General features: G+C 52.8%; 7 protein-coding genes across 7 annotated transcripts; 3 read left to right on the forward strand and 4 right to left on the reverse strand.

Annotated features, from left to right (window-relative positions):
* Positions 1–850: 850 nt before the first annotated feature.
* PSV08DRAFT_207366 (uncharacterized protein) lies at positions 851–2766 on the reverse strand (the record flags this gene model as incomplete). The annotated part of the gene is made up of 3 exons (XM_014221841.1): positions 851–2176; positions 2263–2424; positions 2499–2766. 3 exons carry the CDS (start codon positions 2764–2766, stop codon positions 1032–1034), a joined length of 1575 nt encoding a protein of 524 aa, XP_014077316.1. The 3' UTR covers positions 851–1031.
* Positions 2767–4449: 1683 nt separating this feature from the next.
* Positions 4450–5088, forward strand: PSV08DRAFT_403961 (uncharacterized protein). The gene has a single exon (XM_014221840.2). The coding sequence runs from the start codon at positions 4463–4465 to the stop codon at positions 4928–4930; it is 468 nt and encodes a 155-aa protein (XP_014077315.1). The 5' UTR covers positions 4450–4462; the 3' UTR covers positions 4931–5088.
* Positions 5089–5516: 428 nt separating this feature from the next.
* PSV08DRAFT_364487 (P-loop containing nucleoside triphosphate hydrolase protein) lies at positions 5517–8533 on the reverse strand. The gene is made up of 5 exons (XM_014221839.2): positions 8383–8533; positions 8302–8329; positions 8195–8250; positions 7897–8146; positions 5517–7840 (listed from the first exon to the last, which is right to left on the reverse strand). Exons 1-5 carry the CDS (start codon positions 8427–8429, stop codon positions 5762–5764), a joined length of 2460 nt encoding a protein of 819 aa, XP_014077314.1. The 5' UTR covers positions 8430–8533; the 3' UTR covers positions 5517–5761.
* Positions 8534–9422: 889 nt separating this feature from the next.
* On the reverse strand, positions 9423–12321 carry PSV08DRAFT_9576 (temperature dependent protein affecting M2 dsRNA replication-domain-containing protein). The gene is made up of 6 exons (XM_066093993.1): positions 11788–12321; positions 11639–11736; positions 10719–11591; positions 10329–10668; positions 10047–10275; positions 9423–9996 (listed from the first exon to the last, which is right to left on the reverse strand). Exons 1-6 carry the CDS (start codon positions 12161–12163, stop codon positions 9699–9701), a joined length of 2214 nt encoding a protein of 737 aa, XP_065948727.1. The 5' UTR covers positions 12164–12321; the 3' UTR covers positions 9423–9698.
* A 329-nt stretch (positions 12322–12650) lies between these two features.
* PSV08DRAFT_185616 (uncharacterized protein) lies at positions 12651–13808 on the forward strand (the record flags this gene model as incomplete). Its single annotated transcript, XM_014221836.1, has 3 exons — positions 12651–12821; positions 12878–13006; positions 13071–13808. 3 exons carry the CDS (start codon positions 12651–12653, stop codon positions 13806–13808), a joined length of 1038 nt encoding a protein of 345 aa, XP_014077311.1.
* PSV08DRAFT_207379 (uncharacterized protein) lies at positions 13729–16852 on the reverse strand. The gene is made up of 7 exons (XM_014221835.2): positions 16816–16852; positions 16698–16762; positions 16358–16637; positions 15624–16300; positions 15303–15573; positions 15176–15256; positions 13729–15118 (listed from the first exon to the last, which is right to left on the reverse strand). The coding sequence occupies exons 1-7, from the start codon at positions 16838–16840 to the stop codon at positions 13998–14000; spliced, it is 2520 nt and encodes an 839-aa protein (XP_014077310.1). The 5' UTR covers positions 16841–16852; the 3' UTR covers positions 13729–13997.
* Positions 16853–17214: 362 nt separating this feature from the next.
* PSV08DRAFT_185680 (uncharacterized protein) lies at positions 17215–21287 on the forward strand (the record flags this gene model as incomplete). The annotated part of the gene is made up of 4 exons (XM_014221834.1): positions 17215–17329; positions 18811–19548; positions 19598–20610; positions 20661–21287. The coding sequence occupies 4 exons, from the start codon at positions 17215–17217 to the stop codon at positions 21285–21287; spliced, it is 2493 nt and encodes an 830-aa protein (XP_014077309.1).
* Between the last annotated feature and the right edge of the window lie 1546 nt (positions 21288–22833).

Here is a 22833-nt window from a genome sequence, read left to right on the forward strand (position 1 = left end):
GCGTAGGGCTTATTTTCATGCCTACGAGCACCTATTCTATGTATTGTTTGACGATATTTAGTGTTGCTCTCCCTCCGTAGTGAGAGAGCAGTTCTCACCGTCACGTACCTACGAGGGGAACTAAGGATGAAAGGGAGGGAGGGGGGGGGGGGGGGGTTGGAGGTAATGCCAAGGTAGCAGGGTAGCATCGCTAAGTATCTTTTTCTAGATGTGTTGGGAACTTGGGGTGATGTTGATAGACACGGGGTTGTGGTTAAAAAAAGAAGATCAGACAGTAGTCGAGATCAGGCCCAGTAGGTAAGTTGAGGGGAAAAGAATGGACTTCGTACATGCAATATTCAGCAACAGAACATAATGCTTTTCATTTTTTTTCACTTTTTAGAGTAGATACATCGGTACAAATCAACCACGCCAAGTGCAATACACTGATAAACAGCTTTCAGAAAGATAAGTAGATGTAAATAAATAAAATATATAGAAAAAAAACTTTGCGTGGCCTCTTTTGATGAGACCGAGGTCGCTGCTCCAAGAAAGAAAGAAAAAGGCTCCCTTTCATGTGGAAAGCAGCAAGAACAAGATAGATCATCTCCAAAATCCGAACCTGGTAGCCTCTTCTCTTTCTCTCTCTCTTTCTTCCCCTTTCCCTATACTCTAATAAATGTGACAACCCAACTCTTCGACATGCACACCATCCGTCTGCCTTTTTTTCTGGGCGGTGTAGTCAAGTTACAAATGTAAACAAAGGCGGACCTTGGGCAGATCAAACGCCATTTATGTGCCAGGAAAAATTCCTTGTCGATGCGCCAAAACTCCAATCATCATGATGGGATACACCAAAAAGCTCCGCCGTCTTGCCCATGACTCCTGAAGCCATCCTTCCCTATGGCGAACCATGGGGCTCCACACTACCGACGGTAGCTGCCTGTAACCATGCTCTTCCAATGCTCTTCTTGAATCTTACAATACTTGCTTGCTCGCAAGGGAGAAAAAAATACAACAAGTCTTCACCCGGTCTTAGGGATGCGGATTTTCTACAGCACGCCACCAGGCAGAGGTGTGCCTCTGTTCTGGTTGCCCCATCCGAAGCTCTCTGTCTGGGGGTTTACAGGCCGTACGTCGTTACCGCCCACGGTACTGACGTGACCTTCTTGTGGAGCGGCATGCTTCCTAAGCATGAACATGGGTTTCCGGCCTTCTTTGTCGAGTTGCTTGAACAAAATCAAAGGCCTCTCGTTCAGCCCCAAACAACGCTCTTGATCACCGTGGACAATATACAAAGCATATTGCCGCCAGTCTGCTGTAATGTTGTATTTCTTGAGCGCAACGGGAAGGACTTTGTGACAAGGGTCATCGATGGAAACGCGGAATGACTTGAATATTTCAACTTGCGGGTTCGTCGAAGGTGTGGAAGAAGAAGTGCCCGATGTGGGGGCGTTCATTGAGCTAGAGCCACCAGAAAGTGGAGGATCGCGTTCTTCGGGGTTCGGTGTTGGCGCAGCATTGTTTCGCATAGGTCGCGAGGATAGTGGTGCGGGAGTGGCGCGGGGATCGCGGTTCCGGTCGGATATGGAGTTGGCGTCGGAGTTCCACGTGTTGGTTTGGCTCCAGCCAGAGTTTGTGTCATGGTCGTGACTGCGGGGTATGTCGCGGCTGTATTGGCGGCTTTGGGATTGTGTGTATGCGGGCGATGTAGGCGAGGGTTGGGCAATGGAGTTGGGCGACATTTGTGGGCCGCCACTGCCGAGGGATGCTGTGAGGTGTGAGGAAGCTGCGACGGCTGCTGCTGAGGGATCCAACGAAGAGTGATCAACAAGGGCACGATGCTCTTGGATGGTTGGAGAGGGATTTTTTGGCGCAGACCCAAGGAAAAGCTTCTTGGTGGAGAACTTACGCGACAGACTGCTTCCAGCAGATCTCTCTTGAGTTGCTGGTGGGGAGGTGAGGGTATGCTCATGGGGAGTTGGAAGTGGCTGGTTGTCTTTCAACATGCGAATCAATGGTAATATCTCCTCGCGCAGGCGCTTATTCTCATCCATGACGCGGCTGAGGTCTTCTCGGAGGTGGCGCAGTTCCGATTCGGCCGTATGGATACGTTCGTCACGCGCTTGGACTACTCGAATGACTCTGGCAAAGTCGTCTTGTGTAGGCGGGGCTTCCTGTGCCGATGTGTCGGCAGCTATGCATTGTTAGGGCCTGAAGGGTGTGAAGAAAAGGCAGATGGCAAAAAAAGGAAAAGAAGAAGAAGAAGAAAAGAACACGCACACAATGGAACGTAGTCATCAGGGTCCATGGGCACGTTCTGCCGTATCTTGGTGTCATAGACGGCCTTGAGGATGGTGAGACGGTGGCCCACACTGCTCACGCCCAGTTCTTTCAGCTCCGCATGCTGTAATGCTGCCAGCACATCTCCGGTAATGCCCTCGTCTGTAGGAGAGGAGATTAGTAAAAACACGCATGGACATGGGCAGAGCCAAGATTGGCGGAGCAAGGCCACGTACTAGCAAAGGTATCCGAGTATTGCTCGAGGCCGAGGTCGGCTATGAAGTCGGCCGTCTGGTCTTCATTCCACTCCATGATGTGCCCTGTTGGGCTGCTCTTGCTGTCGCGGGAATGGGTAAAGGTGGTGGGTGTGTGTTCGGTGCTGAGCGGGCCGGAGCTGGTAGGCGAGCTTTCGTACTCGACGGGCAGGGTCGGGCTGGAGATGGCCTGGCGCTCAAACTCGTCGTCGGCATCCGAATCCTCGTGGTACTTTGTCGTGTATGCCATGACGCGAGGGGGCTGAAGGCGGAGTGGCGGCAGCAGCAGGAGGAGGAGAGGCCGAGGGCTGGCACAGAGGTATGGGTAGAGGTGTGGGTAGAGAGAGATATCGAATCTCGGCCGGTGATGATGCCAAGGCCTCTCTCGTGCAAGCAGGCAGGCTCGTGGAGGGACAAGGTCTGTGTTATCGATGGCAGTTCGGCGCTAGACTCGAGGCTGGCCCCAGGGCGATTGGGGCACCCTGTCTGAGACGAAGCGAGATTGAGACGGCGTGTTTCGTCGATGGCGGGAGCAGGGCGGGAGTGCAGGCTCAGTCTCAGATGCACAGCTAGCCGGTGGGGCAGAGGTGAGCAGCAAGGCGGGGAGAGGGAGAGGGTTGTCGTCGCCGGGCGAGTGGCTTGCGGCTAGGCGCTTTGTCGTCCGAGGGCCTGAGGGGGAGAGGGCGTGTCGTCAAAGCAAGCGGCGGCGGCGGCGGGCTGTGCATTCGACCGTGCGAGCAGGATGACGAGCAGATGCAACGACATGCACATGCGGCGGGGCGAGGATGGGATGAAGAGAGAGAGGATGGGCGCGCGAGGGGGGAGAAGAGAGGGCTGGCTGGCAAGAAAAGAAAGAAAGAACGACAGGGCCAACAGGGCGGGCAGGCTGCGTCTGCTTCTGCATCTGGATTGCCAATACCCTATACCGTCCGACAGGCGGCTAGCTGGGCAGCCGGCGGCGTCCGTGCTGGCTCGACTGCTGCTTGCAAGCCAATATTGCGATAACGCATGCAGGTACCGACGGCGCCCGCGGCCATGGCCTACAACCACATGTACCTCCATGTCAGCATGTATACACGGTATACAGCACTTGCGTCGTGGCATGCACACCCACGTCCACCCAAGCACCAAGCACCAAGCATCAGGCACCAGGCACGCCCACACCCCATGGCCCGGGGCCTCCCTCTCCTTGCTTTTGGCACGCTCGATGCCCTGCCTCTCCATTCACGCTGCCACCGCCGCCCCAGGCGAGCACTACTCACCACTGTCCCCTTCTCGCGCCCTCTCCCCCTCCCGAGCCACACGCTCCACTCGTCCCATGCGAACTCGGGATCTTCACCGCCAACGCTTAGGTAAACTAAACCCCTCCTCCACCCCGGCTGGCCCGTCGCCAAATCGGTTACTTCCGCCCGCCGCACCTCACCTCGCACCTGACAAGGAAAGCTGCCATCCCTATATTACGACATACTACATCGCCGGCCCCCCCAGTAGCGAGAAAGCACAACCCCACGCGCGCCCCCAACCCACGTGAACAGGATCAGCAACTACCGCGACTTTGGGAAGCTGACCCGGTATTGCTCTCTTCCAACGTCGTCCCTGGAGCCTCCTCTTTCTTTTTATCGAAATCACCCTCCAGTCCTTCCCTTGCCGAGTCTTAATTCGCAATCAATTAACTCGTCATTCCCCTTTACCCATCTCCACTCGGCTTTGTTTTTGGCCTTGCTGCCCCCCTTCTTGATCCAATTAAATCACCTGATTCCGCCGGCCAGTCCCATACTATACCCAATCAAACCTACACCAACCTCACCCCGGCCAACCTCCATACCCAAAAAACAAGACTCCTTTCTTTGCAACCATCCAAAAAACCACCCAATTACCGGACCCGCTCCCTATTCTCCACATTTAAAAAAAACATCCGATACGTACGCAGCATCGCCAGTAGCATCATGTCCGACACCCCCATCCCCATCACCACGCAGCAAGCCCAGTCGGGCATCTCGCGCGACCTGCGCAACAACATCTACTCGGCCCTGCTCGCCGGGCCCGGCATTCGCAACATCGAGGCCACGCTTGACGAGTCGCTGCGCTCATCGGGCTTCAAGGACGCTCTCCGAGCTTACATCACCGAGCTCTTCCGCTCGGGCCAGGCCACCACGTGCGAGGAGGCCAGGAACCTCGCTATGCAGCGTATCCGCGAGCAGACGCGTCAGTTGGATGGCAGCAACAGCAACAGCAAGCAACAATCCGCCACAAACGGTCTCACCGATGACCAGCTCAACGGCGCTGACGGCGCCACAGACGACGCCTTGGAGTTCGATCTCAAAATCCCCAAATCAGCCATTGACACCGGGGCCAAGACGGTCATGAAAGAGCTGGAAAAGGTGTGTGAGATTACATATGAGGATGATAAGTGAATGCCTCTTTCTCCTTCTTTCTTTCATTCTTTCCAATCCATGACCCATTCGCCTCCTCTCTTTATCTTAATCATGTATCAAAAAAAAACAACTATGCATCAACTACTACTGCTACATTCCAAAGAAGAGGCCACATGTCAGAGTCAAAAACTACTATAGGGCCAGTGCCACCGTTGCAAACGCTGTCCAAGGGCCCTTCTCCTTCCCACACGGACCCCTTGCATCTCTGCCACCGTTGCAAGCCCTCGGATCCACTATTCGCCAGCATATCCCATGCACAAACACGTGTACATACGCATACATACATACATACATACATACATACCTCTCTGCACCTCCTCCAACGTCATCATCACATCTCAACGCCAGAGAATTGCAGACTTGTAACATGTAGACAAGATTCCATGGATTTAGCTACTACGACTTGTTGCTCAGCAAACAATCCATGTATGTATGTAGAACCCGTCTGCCACTATAGTGGCCAGGGAAACTACCCTCGTCACATTAGACATCAATCAATCAGCCAACCAACCAACCGCTCAATCACAGCGCAATTACAATCACAAATACAAATCTTCTTCTTTTTTTTTCTTCATAATATGCATTCTCATTCATTCACTGCATCATGGCAACTACTGCTGCTACCAATATCTCCTCATCATCATCATGTCTCCTCAATTACCCCATCCCCATGTCTGCACTCATCCAGAGCCCTCCAAAGGCCCTGTTCGTACAGTGCTTTGCCGTGAAGAAAAAAACGCTAAACCCGCCCTCGTAATGGCTACATCATTCCAGTTCCATTCTTCTGCCCTTGCCTGCTACACCCTTTCCTTAGTTGTACAGGTCCTCATCCTCGCCACCAGCACCAAATGTGTTCTGATCGCCACCAGCTGCAGCGTTCTCCGCATCCGGGAAGCGGAAGAAGCTGGAGCCGCCCGAGTTCTTCATGGATTGCGCAAACGCCTCGTACCGGCGGATCTCGACATCCGTCACCGAACGACGGGCAGAACGCATAGCCTCCTCAAAGTGCGCTTTGGTCAGCACAGGTACTGGGTCCTCCTCGTCAACCTCCATGTCGACATCCTCGCCAGCAGCCTCACGGGCCTTGCGACGCTCAATATCAATCGCGATCGACTGCTTGATCGCCAGCTTGACGGCACGCTGGGTGACGAAGCCAAGATCGGCACCAGAGAATCCGTGTGTGTTCTGTGCAATGAAGTCGATGTCAACGTCATCGGCCACAGGTGTCTTGCGGAGCTGGGCCTTGATGATGCTGACACGTGACGCCAGATCAGGCAGAGGAACGTAGACAAGCGTGTCCAGACGACCTGGACGGCACAACGCGTTATCGAGCTGCTCCGGTCGGTTGGTAGCACCAATGACGAAGACGTTCTTCTTTGATGTCATACCGTCCATCTCAGTCAGAAGCTGGTTGACAACACGGTCCGAAGCACCACCAGCATCGCCCTGGGATCCGCCACGCGACTTGGCAATAGAGTCCAACTCATCAAGGAAGACAACGCAAGGTGCGGCGGCACGAGCCTTGTCGAAGATGTCACGGATGTTGCTCTCAGACTCACCGAACCACATGGAGAGCAGTTCGGGTCCCTTGATGGAAATGAAGTTGGCCGCACACTCGTTGGCGACAGCCTTGGCCAGAAGCGTCTTACCGGTACCAGGAGGACCGTAGAAGAGCACACCTCGTGATGGGGACATGCCAAACTTGAGGAACTTGTCGGGGTGGTCAACAGGGTATTGCACGGACTCAATGAGCTCGCGCTTGACGTCCTCCAAACCACCAATGTCCTCCCATCGGACGTTGGGCACCTCAACAACAGCAACCTCACGCAGAGCTGATGGGTTGGACACGCCGAGAGCAAAACGGAAGTTCTCCATGGTAACACCGAGCGAGTCGAGCACTTCGGCATCGATGGTGTCCTCATCAAGGTCGATCAAATCCATCTTCTCACGAATCTGTTGCATGGCAGCCTCAGAGCACAGCGAAGCCAAATCGGAACCGACATAACCGTGTGTCTCAGCGGCGATAGTCTGCAGGTCGACGTCGTCGGCGAGCTTCATGTTCTTGGTGTGGATCTGCATGATCTCGAGACGGCCGGTGGGGTCGGGAATACCAATGTCGACCTCACGGTCGAAACGACCGAAACGACGGAGAGCAGGGTCGATGGAGTTGGGACGGTTGGTGGCGGCCATGACGACAACGTTGGATCGAGCCTTCATACCGTCCATGAGGGTAAGCAGTTGAGAGACAACACGGCGCTCGACTTCACCGTTGGTCTTCTCACGCTTGGGCGCAATTGAATCGATTTCATCAATGAAGATGATAGCGGGTGAGTTCTTCTCGGCCTCCTCGAATGCTTTGCGCAGATTTGACTCTGATTCACCGGCCATCTTGGACATGATCTCGGGACCGTTGATCAGGAAGAAGAAAGCACCAGTCTCGTTTGCAACGGCACGGGCCATCAGTGTCTTACCGGTACCGGGAGGGCCGTACATGAGAATACCACGCGGAGGCTTGATACCGATCGACTTGAAGAGCTGAGGATGCCGCAGTGGCAGCTCAACCAACTCTCGGATCTGTGCCATCTGCTTTCGGCAGCCACCAATGTCGTCGTAGCCGACTTCATTGAGGTTGCCCTCTTCATCTTCACGCTGGATGGGCTCGCCTTCGCAGTGGATGACGGTATCTTGCGCGACGATACCAAACTCTGGTGGGTCGACTTCAACGACCTTGAACTCGACTTGTCGCATACCACCGCGGGCTGTGAAGGTGTCGCCTTGGCGGACCGGTCGGTAGGCTTCGCGGAAGTATGGCGCAAGGAAAACATCGAAGAGCGAACCGGTGATACCCTCGACCGTGTCGGCGATGGGGAGGACTGCGATGCGCTTGGCCTATAATAGAGGTCAGAATTGAACAGAAATCGCAGTTTTGTAATAATGACACATACATATTTAATGTCGGGGCACGGGTGGATGGTGATAACGTCGCCGTGCTTGACCCGCAAGTTGTGGCGAACAACACGGTTTATCCGCGCTGAGCCGTCATCGAGATCGTCATCAGCCAGCACGATGAGGACGGTGTCCTTTCGCTTCTTGCCCTTTACCAGGACTGTGTCACCGCGGAAGAGCTGGAGGGTCTCCATGGTGTTGTTTGAGAGAGCGATGATAGAGTTGTCATCGTTGACGGCATCGGTAACGCTACAGAGCTCAGTATCAATTCAGAGGTTCATTTCCAGATGTACTCACATCAGCGAGTTTGGCTTCTTCTTCTTCTTGAGAATGGCGGTCGCGGTCTCATCGTTCTGTGGCGGGTTAGCGGGGCCGTCGCATCCAGAGCATTGCTCAGTGCCTACCTCCTTGGGCTCAGCGCCGTCCGGGTTTCTATCAAGATGTAAGTACGTTGTTAATTCTAAAGCCGGTGGCAACCAACTCACTTTGAGAGATCCGGCTTCGGCTTCGTGTGGTCTGGTTCAGCCGACATGTTGCTGATGTGTCTATGTGATGTGCTGCGGGATTCGGGATTCCGGTACAAAGAGTGACAGTTGACGCAGCAATGCAGGTGTGAAGGGTATCGGTGGGTAGGGTGGGGGGTTAGATGGAGTTTAAACGACCTTCTATGCCTGGGGCGTGGTGGTTTAAGTAAGTTGGAGCTTGAACAGTCGGTGATCTCACTGTTAGAGCTAGCTCGATGTTGCCTTAAGGTCCGTGCTCGGACCGCAACGCCATTGGAAGTTGCTGGAACCGCTTAGACAAGCAAAACTAAGTACTAAGAAACACTGTGTCCCCTTCACCGCGAGCTGTATCCCATTGCCACCTACAGGCGCTGATTTGGCCAATCATAGCCCCGTCGGTGCCAATACTAGCCGTACCCAACTAAGCCCGGCGTTGCTACGCGTCCTCCTGGAGCCTGCTACAGCCTCACTTACGCCACCATAGGAACGCCAAGAGAGGTATCCATATCAGTTCTTCGGGTATTTACGATAAGTGAATTTGGCCCGAACCCGCCGGCGGAGTATAACAGCCTGACATGCCCTTTCTGTTTCTCGCTCTCTCTGGAGATTAGCAACACTAATGGCCGACGTGGCTCCAGCAAAAGCAAGGTGCGGTGGTTTCACCTTGTGATGGGGGGGCCTTCACGTATCGATAAGGCATATTGCCCGAAGCCCCAATTTCGTATAGTACAAACTCCACCAGCGGGTATACGACAATAACTATTCATTTTTTATCAGTTCAGCAGCACGTGTGTCCTACCAAAATGGAAGAATGGAAGACCTATGCCGCTATGAACCATTTTCAAGATACGAAAGTACTGCTCGTCAATCCTCAACCAAGTGCAAATGTCCATGACTCGCCCACGACGCCGAAAACAGTGAATAATTACAACTACACAAAACACATACCACAAGTCAACGTTTACATCACAGCCACCAAAACAAAAAAAGACACTATCAATTCACAGGGTAAAATATTAAATTTCCTGTAAAATCTCTCAATTCGAAAGCATAACCCTACGGCTCTCATCTCATCATGACTCTTCCCCATAGCCTAGCAATATAGCCAGTTCTTTCATATACGCATCAAGGGCGTCCAAGATCTCTGCTTTCGCCCTTGGATCCGTAGCCAGGCGTCGTCTCAGGCCCCGCATGTTCTCCCTGACAATTCGCAATCGAGTTCGCTGAGCTATGTAGTTTACCACTTCCGTTCTCATTGCGCGTTTTAATCCCTCAGTATCCTGGTCATCTTTGCGGTACTATCGCCGCTCGGCGAGCCATTGGTTCGTCTCCGCCCAGGCTTGCTTGGTGGCTTCTGGGATTGTCGTACTGCTCGCACTGGTGACCCCAGCATAGATTGCGTCCCACATTGAGAATGCCGTCGTAAGGTCTTCAACAAAGTTGAGTGATTGCGGGAAGTAGCGTGTTGATGCCGTTTCAATCACGCGGGCTTTGGTTTCCGCAGCGGTGGGATCGGCGTCGTTGCTAAGTAACTCGTCAAGATAGGATTTGACGGCAATGCTCAGTGCGCAGTTGTTCGGTAAAAGGAAGGGAAGTCTGATGTACGTTAGCGTGTTACAAAATAAAAAAATCTCCAAATCACTTACTTCATCGCGACTGATGTAATATCAACGTGCCGATTAGCACAGCCAGTCAAAAACATGTGTGTACACGCCACTTCGATAAGTTCCCGCAGAGTTTGACGAACAACATTGATGATGGAGTTATATCCGAGAAGATGTTGGCTAAGAGGGCCAGTAAAGCCAATCGGTCGGTGGTGCAAAATACCAAGACCAGCAACACGAGATACTAGCATGTTCGAGTTTTTGTCCTTTGCTGTGGAGCTGTTAGCTGTGTAAATTTGTCGGGGTTTAGAATTGTTGACTTACTGCTACCGCGCATTGGCGCGCCGTTGTACGTAGGGAACATGTTGATATCTGAAGTCAAGAGACCCATGCGGATCAATTCGACTGCCAGCACCGCTGCTTCTTCATGCTCTGGCTTGCCCTTAAGTCCAGAGATAACAGCAGCAAGAACCTTTCCCCATTGGGTCAAGTTGTGCGTCTTCTGATCCACGTACTCACGTAAAGCGAGAAAGCGCCATATTGAGTTGTAAAGGATCTCGGTGGATGATGCAAGTGGATTCTTGTGTTCCTTCTTGGATATGGTCTTGGCAGCGAAATCAGCATCTTGCAAAGACAAGATAGCTGCCCCAAGAATTCCACAATCCTAGTGTTTATATTAGTACTAGAAAGAAGCTAGTTGGTGAGATTGCTTACCTTATGTTTTCCAACAGTATCTTTGAAGATGGATTCCTTGACATTCCATGTGTCAACAATGGAGGGGGCTTGTGCTTCTGATGGCCTCTCTACATGAATAGTGGTGGATGCAAGTTTCCTATTTGAATCCGGAGGCGAAAACCAGTTTGTCTGCTCGAGATCGTTGTGTCGATACCAGTTGTGTAGAGAACTGGAAAGCAGGTTTATGACTGATGTCCGTAGTGGGATTAGTTTCGAGCTCACAAGATTCCTGTATTCCGGTGAGTCTCCTCCGTCCATAGGTGGAACTTCAAATATCTCGCCAGTGGTACGCCATTGAAGGATTCGTGGACTGATGAGGCCCTTTGACATGTAGTGTAGAATCTCATCCGGCAGCCTGCGTCCCAAGTACTCGACCGCATCATTTGGTATAGAGGCCGGGTTCTGGGGCTCAATCTTTCCGTCCTCTGTGTAGACAGGATGGTTCTTGACAGCCAGACGCGCCTTTTGGTACATAGTCACATACTCCTTCCCAGAGGGTGGGACATCGTTGTTGCTAACAACAACCGAGTAGCCCGACTGGCCGTTGCTCATAATCATCTTGATGGCACTGTAAGGCTTCAAAAGCTCTGCTCTGTTCGGCGCATCCAATATGGGAAGTGTGGGGAGGAATGGTGTTCCAGCCAGTATGCAAGTGTCAAGAAAGATGTCGTTGGAAATCTGAGGAGCGCTGACGAACTTGGACAAATCGGCTACACATTTTTCTCGTCGTATGAAGCTGAATTGCCGTGCCTCAAAGTCCCATGATGTGATGAGCTGGGTGGCCTCGAAGATGAGGGTGTCTGACGAAGCGGCGATGGCGTGGACGTATTCGTTCTTCTCAAGATATGCGAGCTGTACATTGTTAGACCTTGTTGTAACTTCTGTGTTGTGCCTGTTACCTGAGCCCAGGCACTGTAAGGTGCAACCGTCCAGCGAGTCTTTTGTTCGGTAAGGATAGATTGCAATGCGCGAAAGAGGTCTTCTGGTGTGACGTATGCTACAACCAGTCAGCAACGTATGTAAACGATGTCTTCTCTGACTGCCATACTTGACTCTCCAAACCGAGCGACTGAAGCTTCGGCCTGATGACTGTCGTACAGATTCCATGCATCTGCGTTCACAGTCGCCTCTGCAGTCTTGTGCCCGAATGGGTTTCCTTGCTTTGTGATATCCAGCCCACTAAATATAAAGTAAGGCTCAATTTCGAAACTGCGGAAAGCGGCCAGATCTTCCTCAATGTGTTGCGCCAATGCCAGTGGGAGACCTCCAAGTGCGGGGACGAGGGGCTCCTTTGCGCGGGGGTGGTTGAGAATACGCTGGTTGAGGTACTCGGCAGCTTCAATGCCTACGCGACAGCCGCGCAGATGCTCGAGCTCGCCCGTCTCGCTGAAGGCGGCCGTCCATTGCACAAAGTCGCGGATCATGGCGCCAGTCGCGTGCGTGGCTTGCCAGATAGACGGTGGAAATGAGTGGTGAAATTAGCGAAAAGGTGGTCTAATATAAGTTTGAAAATGATACCGTGGTACTAGTGTGGTAGGACAATGGCCAGGGCAACCGTGGATGAATTGGAAGTGTTTGCGGGGTGCTTGTGTAGGGAAATTGGGAGCTCCGACGCAGCTGCACGTCTTGGCGTGTAACGTGGAATCCCTGATCAGCCGGGCGCTAGTTCAGGTACAGCGCCGCACTGCTACGCGAGTGCATGGCGTATGGACGTGTAGTTGATGGGCGGGCAGCATAGTTCAGCTGGTAAATCTTAAACTTGGAAATTGCAAGCATTACGTAGTACACTTTCTCTGCGTAGACATCGTTTAGTGCATCAGCCATTGGGATAGTAGTACGAACATTGCCCCTCACTTGTGTTACTATCTACAATCTTCATTCTTTCCATCTCCTATACGAGCTTTCTACAAAATGTCTAGCATCGAGCACGACCAGGGTCCTATCCCTGTCATTGACATATCAAATCCATCCGAGGAGATAGCCCGGCAAGTTCTCGATGCAGCATCCAAGCACGGCTTCCTCTACATTAAGAATGATGGTGGTACCATCCCACCTCAAGACATAGACGATATGTTCAAACTCGTAGGATCAACAATCACTTTATCAGACAAAAAAACAACCAGAACTGACCATACCAGAGCAAACAATTCTTTGCCTCCCCCAAGGAACAAAAAGCCGAATATGCCATCCACTCAGACAAAGCCGGCGGCATAAACCGCGGCTGGGTATCCATGCAAGGTGAATCGCTCGACCCCCAAGGCCAAAAGGTAATAGTAGCCACCCAGATCCCCCCCTTCACCTCCACCTCCCTAACAAACACCCCTCTTGCAGCAAGGCGACCCAAAAGAAGCCTTCAATATCGCCCCACCGCAACCAACCCTCCAACCTCTCCCTTCCCCCCTCTCCTCGTCCACACCCCTGATATCCCGCTTCCAAACCTCCTGCCACACCCTCTGCACGCAAGTCCTCTCTCTCCTCTCCACGGCCCTCAAAATTCCCGAAAAAGACTACTTCAGCACCCGCCACGACCAATCTCGCGGCCCCTCAGGCACCATCTTTCGTCTACTGTATTACCCCAAGACAGCCACGGCGACGCACGACCAAACCAGTATCCGCGCAGGCGCGCATTCAGATTACGGCAGTGTTACGCTGCTGTTCCGACTCCCCGGGCAGGCAGGGCTGGAGCTGCTAACGAAGAACGGGGAAAGCTGGGTTCCCGTGCCCGTGAATCCCGATCCGGATACTCTTGAGCACCCGCCTATTCTGGTTAATATTGGGGATTTGCTGTGTTATTGGACGAATGGGCTACTCAAGTCAACAGTGCATCGTGTGACGTTTGGGGGTGGTGAGGAGAGGTATAGCATGGCGTATTTTTGTCACCCGCTGGATAATGTGCGGTTGGAGGCTGTGCCTAGTATGCTGATTGAGGAGTTTGGCCGTGAGGGGAAGGGGGAGAAGGAGTTGAGAAGTCAGAGGCGGAGATTGGGATTGAGTGAGGAGGGGAAGGATGAGGTTATTACTGCCAAGGGGCATTTGGAGAGGAGACTGAAGGTTACATATGGGATTTAAGGTTAGGGATGCAAGTGATATAAGAAGTAGAATTATGGTAAGTCATTGTAATGTCCAAAGCCTATCGCGTCTACATGCATTTTTTACCCAAAACACCTTCGCTATGCGCTCATTTCATGCTAATTTGATGCCGTGAATCCAGAATGCTCCATATACTTGTACAAACCACATGTGTACATTTCACATATTTCATCCTCTCCTCTTCCTCCCCGCCCTTCCCAACAACTCTTCGCCGCCAACGTCTCTTACAACACCGATTTCCTCAACAGCGATGCTCTTCTCTTGCACGGTACCGCCGAGTTTCTGAATCATTTGCTCTCTTGCTTTAGCCGCACCTGGCGAGTCCCAACCCAATGTCTGACTGGCCTGATATTCCTCTATCACTACAGTGTTCTCATTGTCATCATCTGCAAGTATATCACCTGATCTTTCCCCGCCCGACGCATTGGAACGTGTCGATGTTGCCCGGCCGAGCTGACGTCGTATTCGTGTTTTTGACGTAGTCTGATCACTGGGACCAGGCGCAGTCTTACGATTGGCACGTAGTTGCGCTAGAATAGACGAGTAATCTTTTTCTTCTGCTGTTTCTCGAGGCTTAGACGCTTCTTGCGGGACTAGCGGCTCGGTATCTGGCGGAATGACAGCATCCGGCCCAGGTTCCGAGTCTAAGGGTCTGGTGACTGTGATTTGATTGTTTTTGGACTTGCGGGACGCGGGGGCAATAAGCGACTCCGCAGATGAGCTTCTTGGCCGTGAGAAAGTATATGAATTATTTGGTGGGGTTGATGGTCTGTGTGGAGAGGCAGCATTGATTGCCTGATGAGGATGCGATGCTCCGCCATCATATGCGCTGATGACTGGATCATCGTCTTGATTTAGGTTATTGCTATCCTTACTGCGAGGGGCAGACTTGTTAGCTGTTACTGGCAAGGTCGCATCGACGGAGGGTGCAATATTAAGCCCGCCAGGCCGTTGAGGTATTTGTTGCTGTGGCTGTCTCGACGCGACGTTCCCAGTCGGCGCTTTCTGATGAGGCTTAGATGGGCCCTCAGGAATTGGTTCAGTATCTACGTTTGCTTGTGGCTGGGGCTTTTGCTTTGGATCCTGCGGTGGTGGCTGAGCCGTCTTATTTAATTGATATTCGTCATATGACTGCAGTCGTCCGCTGCGCAGACATGCCCACAGCCAAGTGATGTGAACAGCTGGTATGCGCTTGCTCGTCGCAAATTTGATTTTCGGTGTGTTTACAGTGGGAGGATTGCAGATCACTACTGATGTCTTTACCGAAAGTTGTTCATCATACGTAGCGCCTGCCGAATGAGTCAGACAGCTGCAGTAGGTGCGGGTTTATTCAAATATTCACATACCCATAAGGGTGACGACTTTAGTCACATGCAGCAATTCGATGCCGGAAAACCCCGTGGAGTTGATGATCAAGTCGGAGAACCCTGACGACGTCAGAACCAACAAGGGATTTGTGGGCCACAAACATACCACTAATGCTTAGTCTTTCAAAAGGTCGGCTTAAGACGTCGTCTGCAGGATCAACAAGACGCTTGCCATACAGGCAACGCTCGACCCACCAATTGGTGACCAAGCTTACATATGATCCGGCATGTGCCGGAAGTGCCGTCAGATCAATCTCAGCGTCATGCGGTATCACGACATAGCTTTGTTTGAGTTGATCCAATGAAAAATTGTTGAGGTCAATGACGCGGATGACTTGCGCACCATTACTCTCAAGATGTTGCCGCAAGATGCTTGTCTACCAGCATGTCAGCAGGGTCTAGAGCGCACGGGTGGGGAATATTGGACCTTTTCCGCATCAAATCCATGTGGGCAAATGAGGCGCCCTTGGAAAATGCCATTATATCCGGAATCATTGTCAGGGTGCAGAGGCAGGGATGCTTGCTGGGCATCTGCAGGGTCTCGAAGCTTCGACTCGGCAGGCGCATCATGTGCCAGGGTAGACGCATCTTTGCCAGGCGACACGGGCGTATGTGTGCGTGTACTTGCTCGTGTGCTTTGCTGCTTAGCAAGAATGTCCTCAGTCCACTCATCCTCGTCGATCGGTCTCTCGAAGCTTGGCGCAGTAATACCCGCCCATAGAGCATCACTCTGGCTGCCTAACTTTGTGCTCGCTGAACGTCGCAGCTTTCTTCGAAACGGATTGAGTGCTTGGCTCGGTTCAGCGTCTCGTGTGCGTTTACCCATGGCGGGCGACATAGGTTGTCTGCGGTCCCAGGCGCCCTGGCCCCGCTCTTCGACGGGCATGGTTGGATTATAGAGGGACTCGTCGAGCGCCATGCCTCTCTCGAGGCTCTGCTCCAGCCATTCGAGGGATACAATCTTCATTCTCCAATTCAGAGCGTGCTCGTATTTCTTGCCCGATGGCGTGGCGGCGATGAGATGGGTGACGGACTTGGTGAGGTCGCCATGGTATTCAGCGCCATTTGCGTCAATTGTCTCCTGGATATTCCGCCGTTGCTCAGCTATTGGGGGGGGTCAGCGTGGGATAGTTGCACGAGTGTGGGGGGGTGGTGCTGTACGGTTGTCGAAGCCAGTGAGGCATATCCTAAGTCCAAAAAAAGTAGGCATGCGATATTCCTTTTCCAGTGCTGCCACATCCAGATCGTCGTCTCCACTCATCCAGACCTCGCGGAGAGCCTCGAGCCATGCGGGGGAGAGAACCTTGACGTCGTCGCGGGACTTTGCGACATAGCGATATTTGGCGCTGTCGATGCTGCCGACGATGAGGTGGGTAACGTCCGAAGTAAGGTCAAGCTTGATGGTCGCGCCCATCTGCGCGCCAATGGATGCGAGTTGGGACTGCAGAGGGACATGGGGTTAGCGGTTGCAATAGAGAAAACAGGGCGGCGATGGGCATACGCGCTGCTCGGGGGGAATCGAGGTGCAGCAGAGGATGGCCCCGGCCAGGGGCAGTTGGCTTGTCCCTGCATCGTGTAAGTCCATGTGGGCGAGCAATGAATCAGAGCCCCAAACGCACCATAGGCTCCATCTGTTGCGTCCATCACCGTCGTGGTGGCATGCGCAGGTCGCAATGTTGTGTGGAAGTGAAGCGCCGAACGAGCAGCGTGTCCGAGCTAAGCCCGATTGCAGCGCGCGGGCGCGTTGCGGGGAAGCCTGGAAAGACGAAGTCACGTGACTCCGCCCTGGACTTGTCGGTCAGAGAATTCTCCTGGCCTTGGCGGGCTCTCGCCTCGTCTCGCGTCCGCGTCGGCGCCATCTCGCTGCTCCTTCCGCTCTGCCTCGAGCGATCTCCCCCAGGCGATCCACACGCAGTAAGTGGTCACGCAAATGCAAGAGCAAGAAAAAAAAGCTTTTTCTCTGCCGGGTATCCACTCAGACCCCCAAACCTTGATCCGACTGTTCCAGGGATGGCATCATGACGAACCGCCCTGTTCCTGAGATCGCGCACTTGGGGCGACGAGTTGGCAGTGACCTGCTCTGCTCCGATAGCGCAACCTGCCTCCAGATTCAGCACCCCCAGACGGCGATCAGTACTGGATTGAGGCATACACTTTTCTTTTGGATGCCCATGTCATGGTGGGACGTATGCCGCTGATGCCCTGCCAATACTGCGTCAACTGCCCCCGGGTCCAGGCTACGGTGCAAGCGCCGACTGCTGAGGCACGCCGAGTACGAGTTTTATCGGTTGCATGAGACGGTTGCGGTCGTTGCAGTTGGCGTGTCTGGCGGGCTTATGGCAGCAGCACTAAGTGTATACATACTACTGGAGGTGAACAGACTGCTGCTCGTCGCATGGGCGCTGTCAGACTGGGACCGCGCGTTGCCCAGGCACAGAATGACCATGCCCAGGCTTGCCCAGATAGCAATGCGGGCACTGCCATCTTCTCTTCCATCAGCTGCGCGAGCATGTCTGGTTGTCTGCGTCCATGTCACGACAGCGTGCAAGCTTGGCGGGTAGACCAAGGTCATGATCCGTCGATCTCAGTACCTTGCCGGGTGAGCCGCCGGCGTCGGTCGCTAGCCGGCAAACGGTCTAGAAGCAGATGATAGCAGTTCAGAAACCACCGCTTGCTGCTTGTCTCCAGCGCCTTGCAATCTCTGGATGCCAGCCATGATGTCATGCATCCGAGCCTCCGTCCACGCAAGCTTACTACACCTCATTTAATCCCATGCTTAGTCGATCTCCGCGGCTAGACAACTGTGCGACTCACTTGTGTCGCTCCTTGACGCGCAAATTACTCTACTACTGCCTACATACTATCCCTCTCTCGCCCACGCAGTCGTCGTGCCGCTGCAGAGCCCAGCTGCGCACCCCTTCACCTCCGGCCTGCCTAGTGCCGCGACCCCCGCCGAGCAACAGCACACTGGCGAGTCCGCGTCATCCGGTTCCCTGCACTTGCGCCCCGGCATACTTTCGCCGTCTGTCCTGGCTTAGTCTGACATGCCCGCCCGTAAAATGAATGCATGCTAGTTTGGGCACACCTCAAAACACTCCATGTCCCTGTCGCCCGCACCATTATTCACCTGACAAAACACTCGTCTTTACCGACAGCGCAGACGCTCAGTAATAGGGCAAACCCGCTCCCTTCCGACTCCCCGGCAACCACACCGCTCCACATCATTATAGCGGCCTATCGTGCGGATCCATCCCATTTACACATCACTATGCTCACCGTAGCATCTTGATACCTTGATCCTGCCCGTAAGTCCTCGCCTCATTTCCCCTTCACTACACCCGGACCCTTTGTCTCCGTAGCGCCCAACCCACAACCTCCTTACCAAAAGCATCGACGAGGACCATGGTTGGGTTGCCTTGACCAAACACCTCTTTGTGTCCCGTTCATGACTCGGAACTATCCTATTCCTCAAGCTCTTGTACATTCTTGTCCTGTACACACATACGCATACACATACACCTACGCTCTATAAGACATCGCTCGCCGCATGCATCGCCTCATCGCTTTGTTTACCTGCAATTGACACACATACTAACCTATCATCGACATGCCAGAGTACCAACCTGTATACTCTGATCGTGGCCGTTTACGTTATATTCCCGACCATCTAGAAGACCCAATAAGAACAAATCGCGGCACATTCCAAGGTCGCAATCGTCGACCACATCGCATTCACATCGCTCACGTAGGACCTGATCCCCTACTTCGCATTCAACGACGACGAACGACTGAGAAGTCGTACATCACCGAAAAACTGGCGATCCATCAAGAAGGCGCTAAACGGTTCTTCCGCTCTCTGCTTGATAACCGCCTCTCTTCCAAACCCGCAACTGCAGACCTTCCTACCCCACGTTCATCAACGAGTGGCTCCAGCAGCAACCGCAGCTCCATTACCTCAATTCCAGAGCCACGCTCCCGCGACATGAGGTCGCTCACGAGAAACTCCCCCAGTGACGCCGTCGGCGCAATTGGTGGGACCTTGGCTGCAACCGGCATAGCAAGACCCTCGACAGAGTCACATTGGTCCTCTGGGCGTTCATCTACCAAGAGCACAATAAGCAGCGTGAAGCCCGTGCCCGAAGAAAAACCAATTGCTTCTGGTGGTGGCTTGAGCGTCAATGTGCAGCTCACCGAACCAGTTTTGTTTCTTCGGGGTTTTGAGCAAGCCGAGAACGGTGAGCGCAATACTGCAATGCTGCGCGGTACCCTGTGCCTGAAGATCACCAAATCAGCGAAACTAAAAGCCGTCACTTTGAAATTCCGGGGCAAGGCAACCACAAAATGGCCAGAAGGTTAATCACGCCCCCTCATTGTGCCCGTTACACTACTGACTATCAATAGGGATTCCCCCGAAGAAGACTGAATTTGAAGAGGTGGACACCCTGATGAGCCACACCTGGCCGTTCTTCAACTCCCAATTCCCGACAGCAGAAAATGGCACTGGTGCAGATCATGTGGAACTATACAAGAGTTCCGGTGGCTTGACCGGCTCGCCCAACAATTCCTCATTGAACCTCACGACAAAAGAAGCAAAACGGTTATCCCTCCAAGTTAACCAATCCCGAAGCTTCGGCAAGGGTGACACTCCTGGTGGTGGCCCTTCGGTAGCACAGAAAGGTTACAGAACCTTTAATCCTGGCGAGTACATGTACAACTTTGAGTTGCCGCTAGACAGCCACCTTCCCGAGACCATTGACGTCGACCTTGGTTCAGTCAAGTACGAGCTCGAAGCCACTGTCGAGCGTGCCGGGGCTTTTCGCACCAACCTCATTGGTACCAAGGAAGTCACACTTATCCGTGCACCCTCAGAAGGATCGCTAGAGCAAGTGGAACCCATTGCAATCAGCCGCAGCTGGGAAGATCAGCTTCACTATGACATTGTCATCTCGGGAAAATCGTTCCCACTCGGGGCACAAGTTCCAATTGCTTTTAAGCTGACCCCACTCGCCAAGGTCCAATGCCATCGAATAAAAGTGTTCGTCACTGAGAATGTCGAGTACTTTTGCAACAACAAACGAGTACATCGGATGGAACCAGTGCGCAAGGTCCAGCTATTCGAAAAACGTGCAGATGGCCCACCGACGAGCACTTTCCCTGGCAGTACCATGCGGATAGTATCTGGAGGTGGTGTCCCATATGACCAGCGTGCGGCAGCTTCTCGCGGCGAAGATGTATCGGTAGAAGACCCTACCAATCTGTTGGGTAATCTCAGCGGCGACTCAAACATTGGTCCGACCGAAATGGAGTTCAATGTGCAATTGCCAAGCTGTCACAACATGCGAGAGAAGGACAAGTCGTCAAGGCTGCACTTTGACACGACGTACCAGAACATTCAGGTGCATCATTGGATAAAGGTAAGTCTACATTAAAGGTATTGCTTTTACATATGCTAACAGTCTCTTAGCTCGTCATGCGCCTTTCGAAACCGGACGCCAATGATCCGTCAAAACGACGACACTTTGAGATCTCGATTGATTCACCATTCCACATCCTTTCATGTCAAGCTACACAAGCAAATATAGCACTGCCAGCTTACTCATCGCCCGAACCTTTGATGAGCGGAGCGCGGGTACCTGAGTGCGGATGTCCCGACGCACCATCTCGCCGCCCATCTCCACCAGGCTTTGTACCAACTTTAGGCAGTATGGGCCGGCCAAGAGGCCATACTGAACCACCGTTACCATCACCGGCATCAGGGATCACTCGACCGCAGGCAGCACATATCGGTGGACCAAACGACTCTACCGTCCCACGACCGATGCATCTCCTGCGCGTACCCTCGTTCAACCCACCGGCCTTCTCCGAAATCGAGCCGCCGCCGCCACTAGAGACACCGCCGCCGCTGTACGAAACGATTGCATCCCCTACGAACGGGTTGGCAGATTACTTCTCGCGGTTGTCAGACGCATACGACTCTGACAGCGACCCTGAGCGCCGTGACCGGGCGCGTGTAGAAATACCCTTAACGCCAGGGGGCCGTGCAAACCGGAGCATGGATGAAAGGAGAACATGGCTCCCGGTCGGTCATTGAGCAACAATGACTGAGACTTATGATGTCACGCGTAACGCATTTTTTTTTATTTACGTTCATGCACATTACTTATGTTGGACGATAATTTCTCTCATCACAGTTTTAGACAAGGTCTGTGCATATGACCTTTTATCTGGGTATGGGCGAAATTTGGAATTTTGTTTTGTTGCGACTACGGGCACATGAGGCGAAAAAGGCATGTTTTGCATATTCCCTATGTTAGATTTATTTCGTGTTTGTCCATTTCCTTACGAGGTTGGAAGTTTGCAGCCCTTGGGCGTTTAGTGGACTACTGGGATGATCCTTTTGTCTGGCGTGTTTCATAATGGTTAGCATTGGGCTTGCTTTTTTGTTATTGTTGTTGTTGGCAACATCGTCGGGCTTGGTCATTGGGCTCTTACAAAGCCCTGCCGCCCCGCTTCATTTTTTCCCGTCGCCAACTGTACTTATCTCATCGACCAAGGCTGGTTGTAGATATGTTCTTCCAATCATTACACGAATCCTGCCGCAAAGCAAGCGTTCCCCCACTTGACCCCTCCCTGACGTGTGATCATCTGCTCGCCAAAACTTGTAGCAGGACATCTGTACGATGGAGAGTGGTGGTTTTTGTTCGGTCCGATAGGGGAGACAGACGAGAGCAAAAAAACCGGTGTAACACTACATCATACACCTTGCTGGAGATGACGTATACACACATACATTTTCCACCCGCGCGTGGGATGTTTACATGTCAGCTTGGCAAAAGTTTTCTCTATATCATAGTCGTGTTGATCAATGGGCTCGATAGGCGTCACATGCCATATAGATGAGACACGTTTCCTTGTACAGGCACATACATAACGGGACGGAAGTACACGCTTTTGCCATTGTGAATACCTCCTCCGTTTTGTTGTTTTCTTTGGAGTTTGGCGTCTCTTCCTTTCGACGACATGCAATGTACGCATCCACATGTGCACATATTCGCTCAACCACGTAGCACGCCACCTGTAGCACACTCCTTGCATCAACAAACCGTGCACGTGTTTCTTCCAGTACTCGCCAAGCACCCGTGTACGAGGATTTATTTGGCCATTTCCCCGATGTCTTACGGCAAAGGGCAGCATGCCACTAGGTTGGATGGTGGGCAGGCAGCGTTTCTTGCATGTTCCTTGCGGTGCAGTCGGACTATACAGTCAAGCCAAAGTCCGGTGTTGCAAGCATAGGTACACACTACAGGTGTGTACTAGCATGTACAGATACACGGTGGCTTGTCACTAGTGTGGCTTGGTGTTTGTCCCGCAGCAGGCGCCCCACTTGGATGGGATATCTAAGAATCACCTGCATTCTTGGCTGCCACTCTTAGATCTGAGCTTATCGCGGCTATACCGCTCTTCAGACTGGGGATGCATGGCCTACACTGCCAACTAGTACCTGGACGGCGTCGCCGTCAGTTTGCATGGTGTTGAGCGGTTCAGCAATCAAGGGTAAGAGGCGAGGGCGCGAGTCGTGTTACCGGTAACCACGGGCCAAGCATCGTTGCTGACTGCGCTGATCGGCTTTGGTGCAG

The sequence above is a fragment of the Bipolaris maydis genome (assembly GCF_028858645.1).
Source record: "Bipolaris maydis strain C4 unplaced genomic scaffold PSV08scaffold_11, whole genome shotgun sequence".
Classification (NCBI taxonomy): Eukaryota; Fungi; Ascomycota; class Dothideomycetes; order Pleosporales; family Pleosporaceae; genus Bipolaris; species Bipolaris maydis.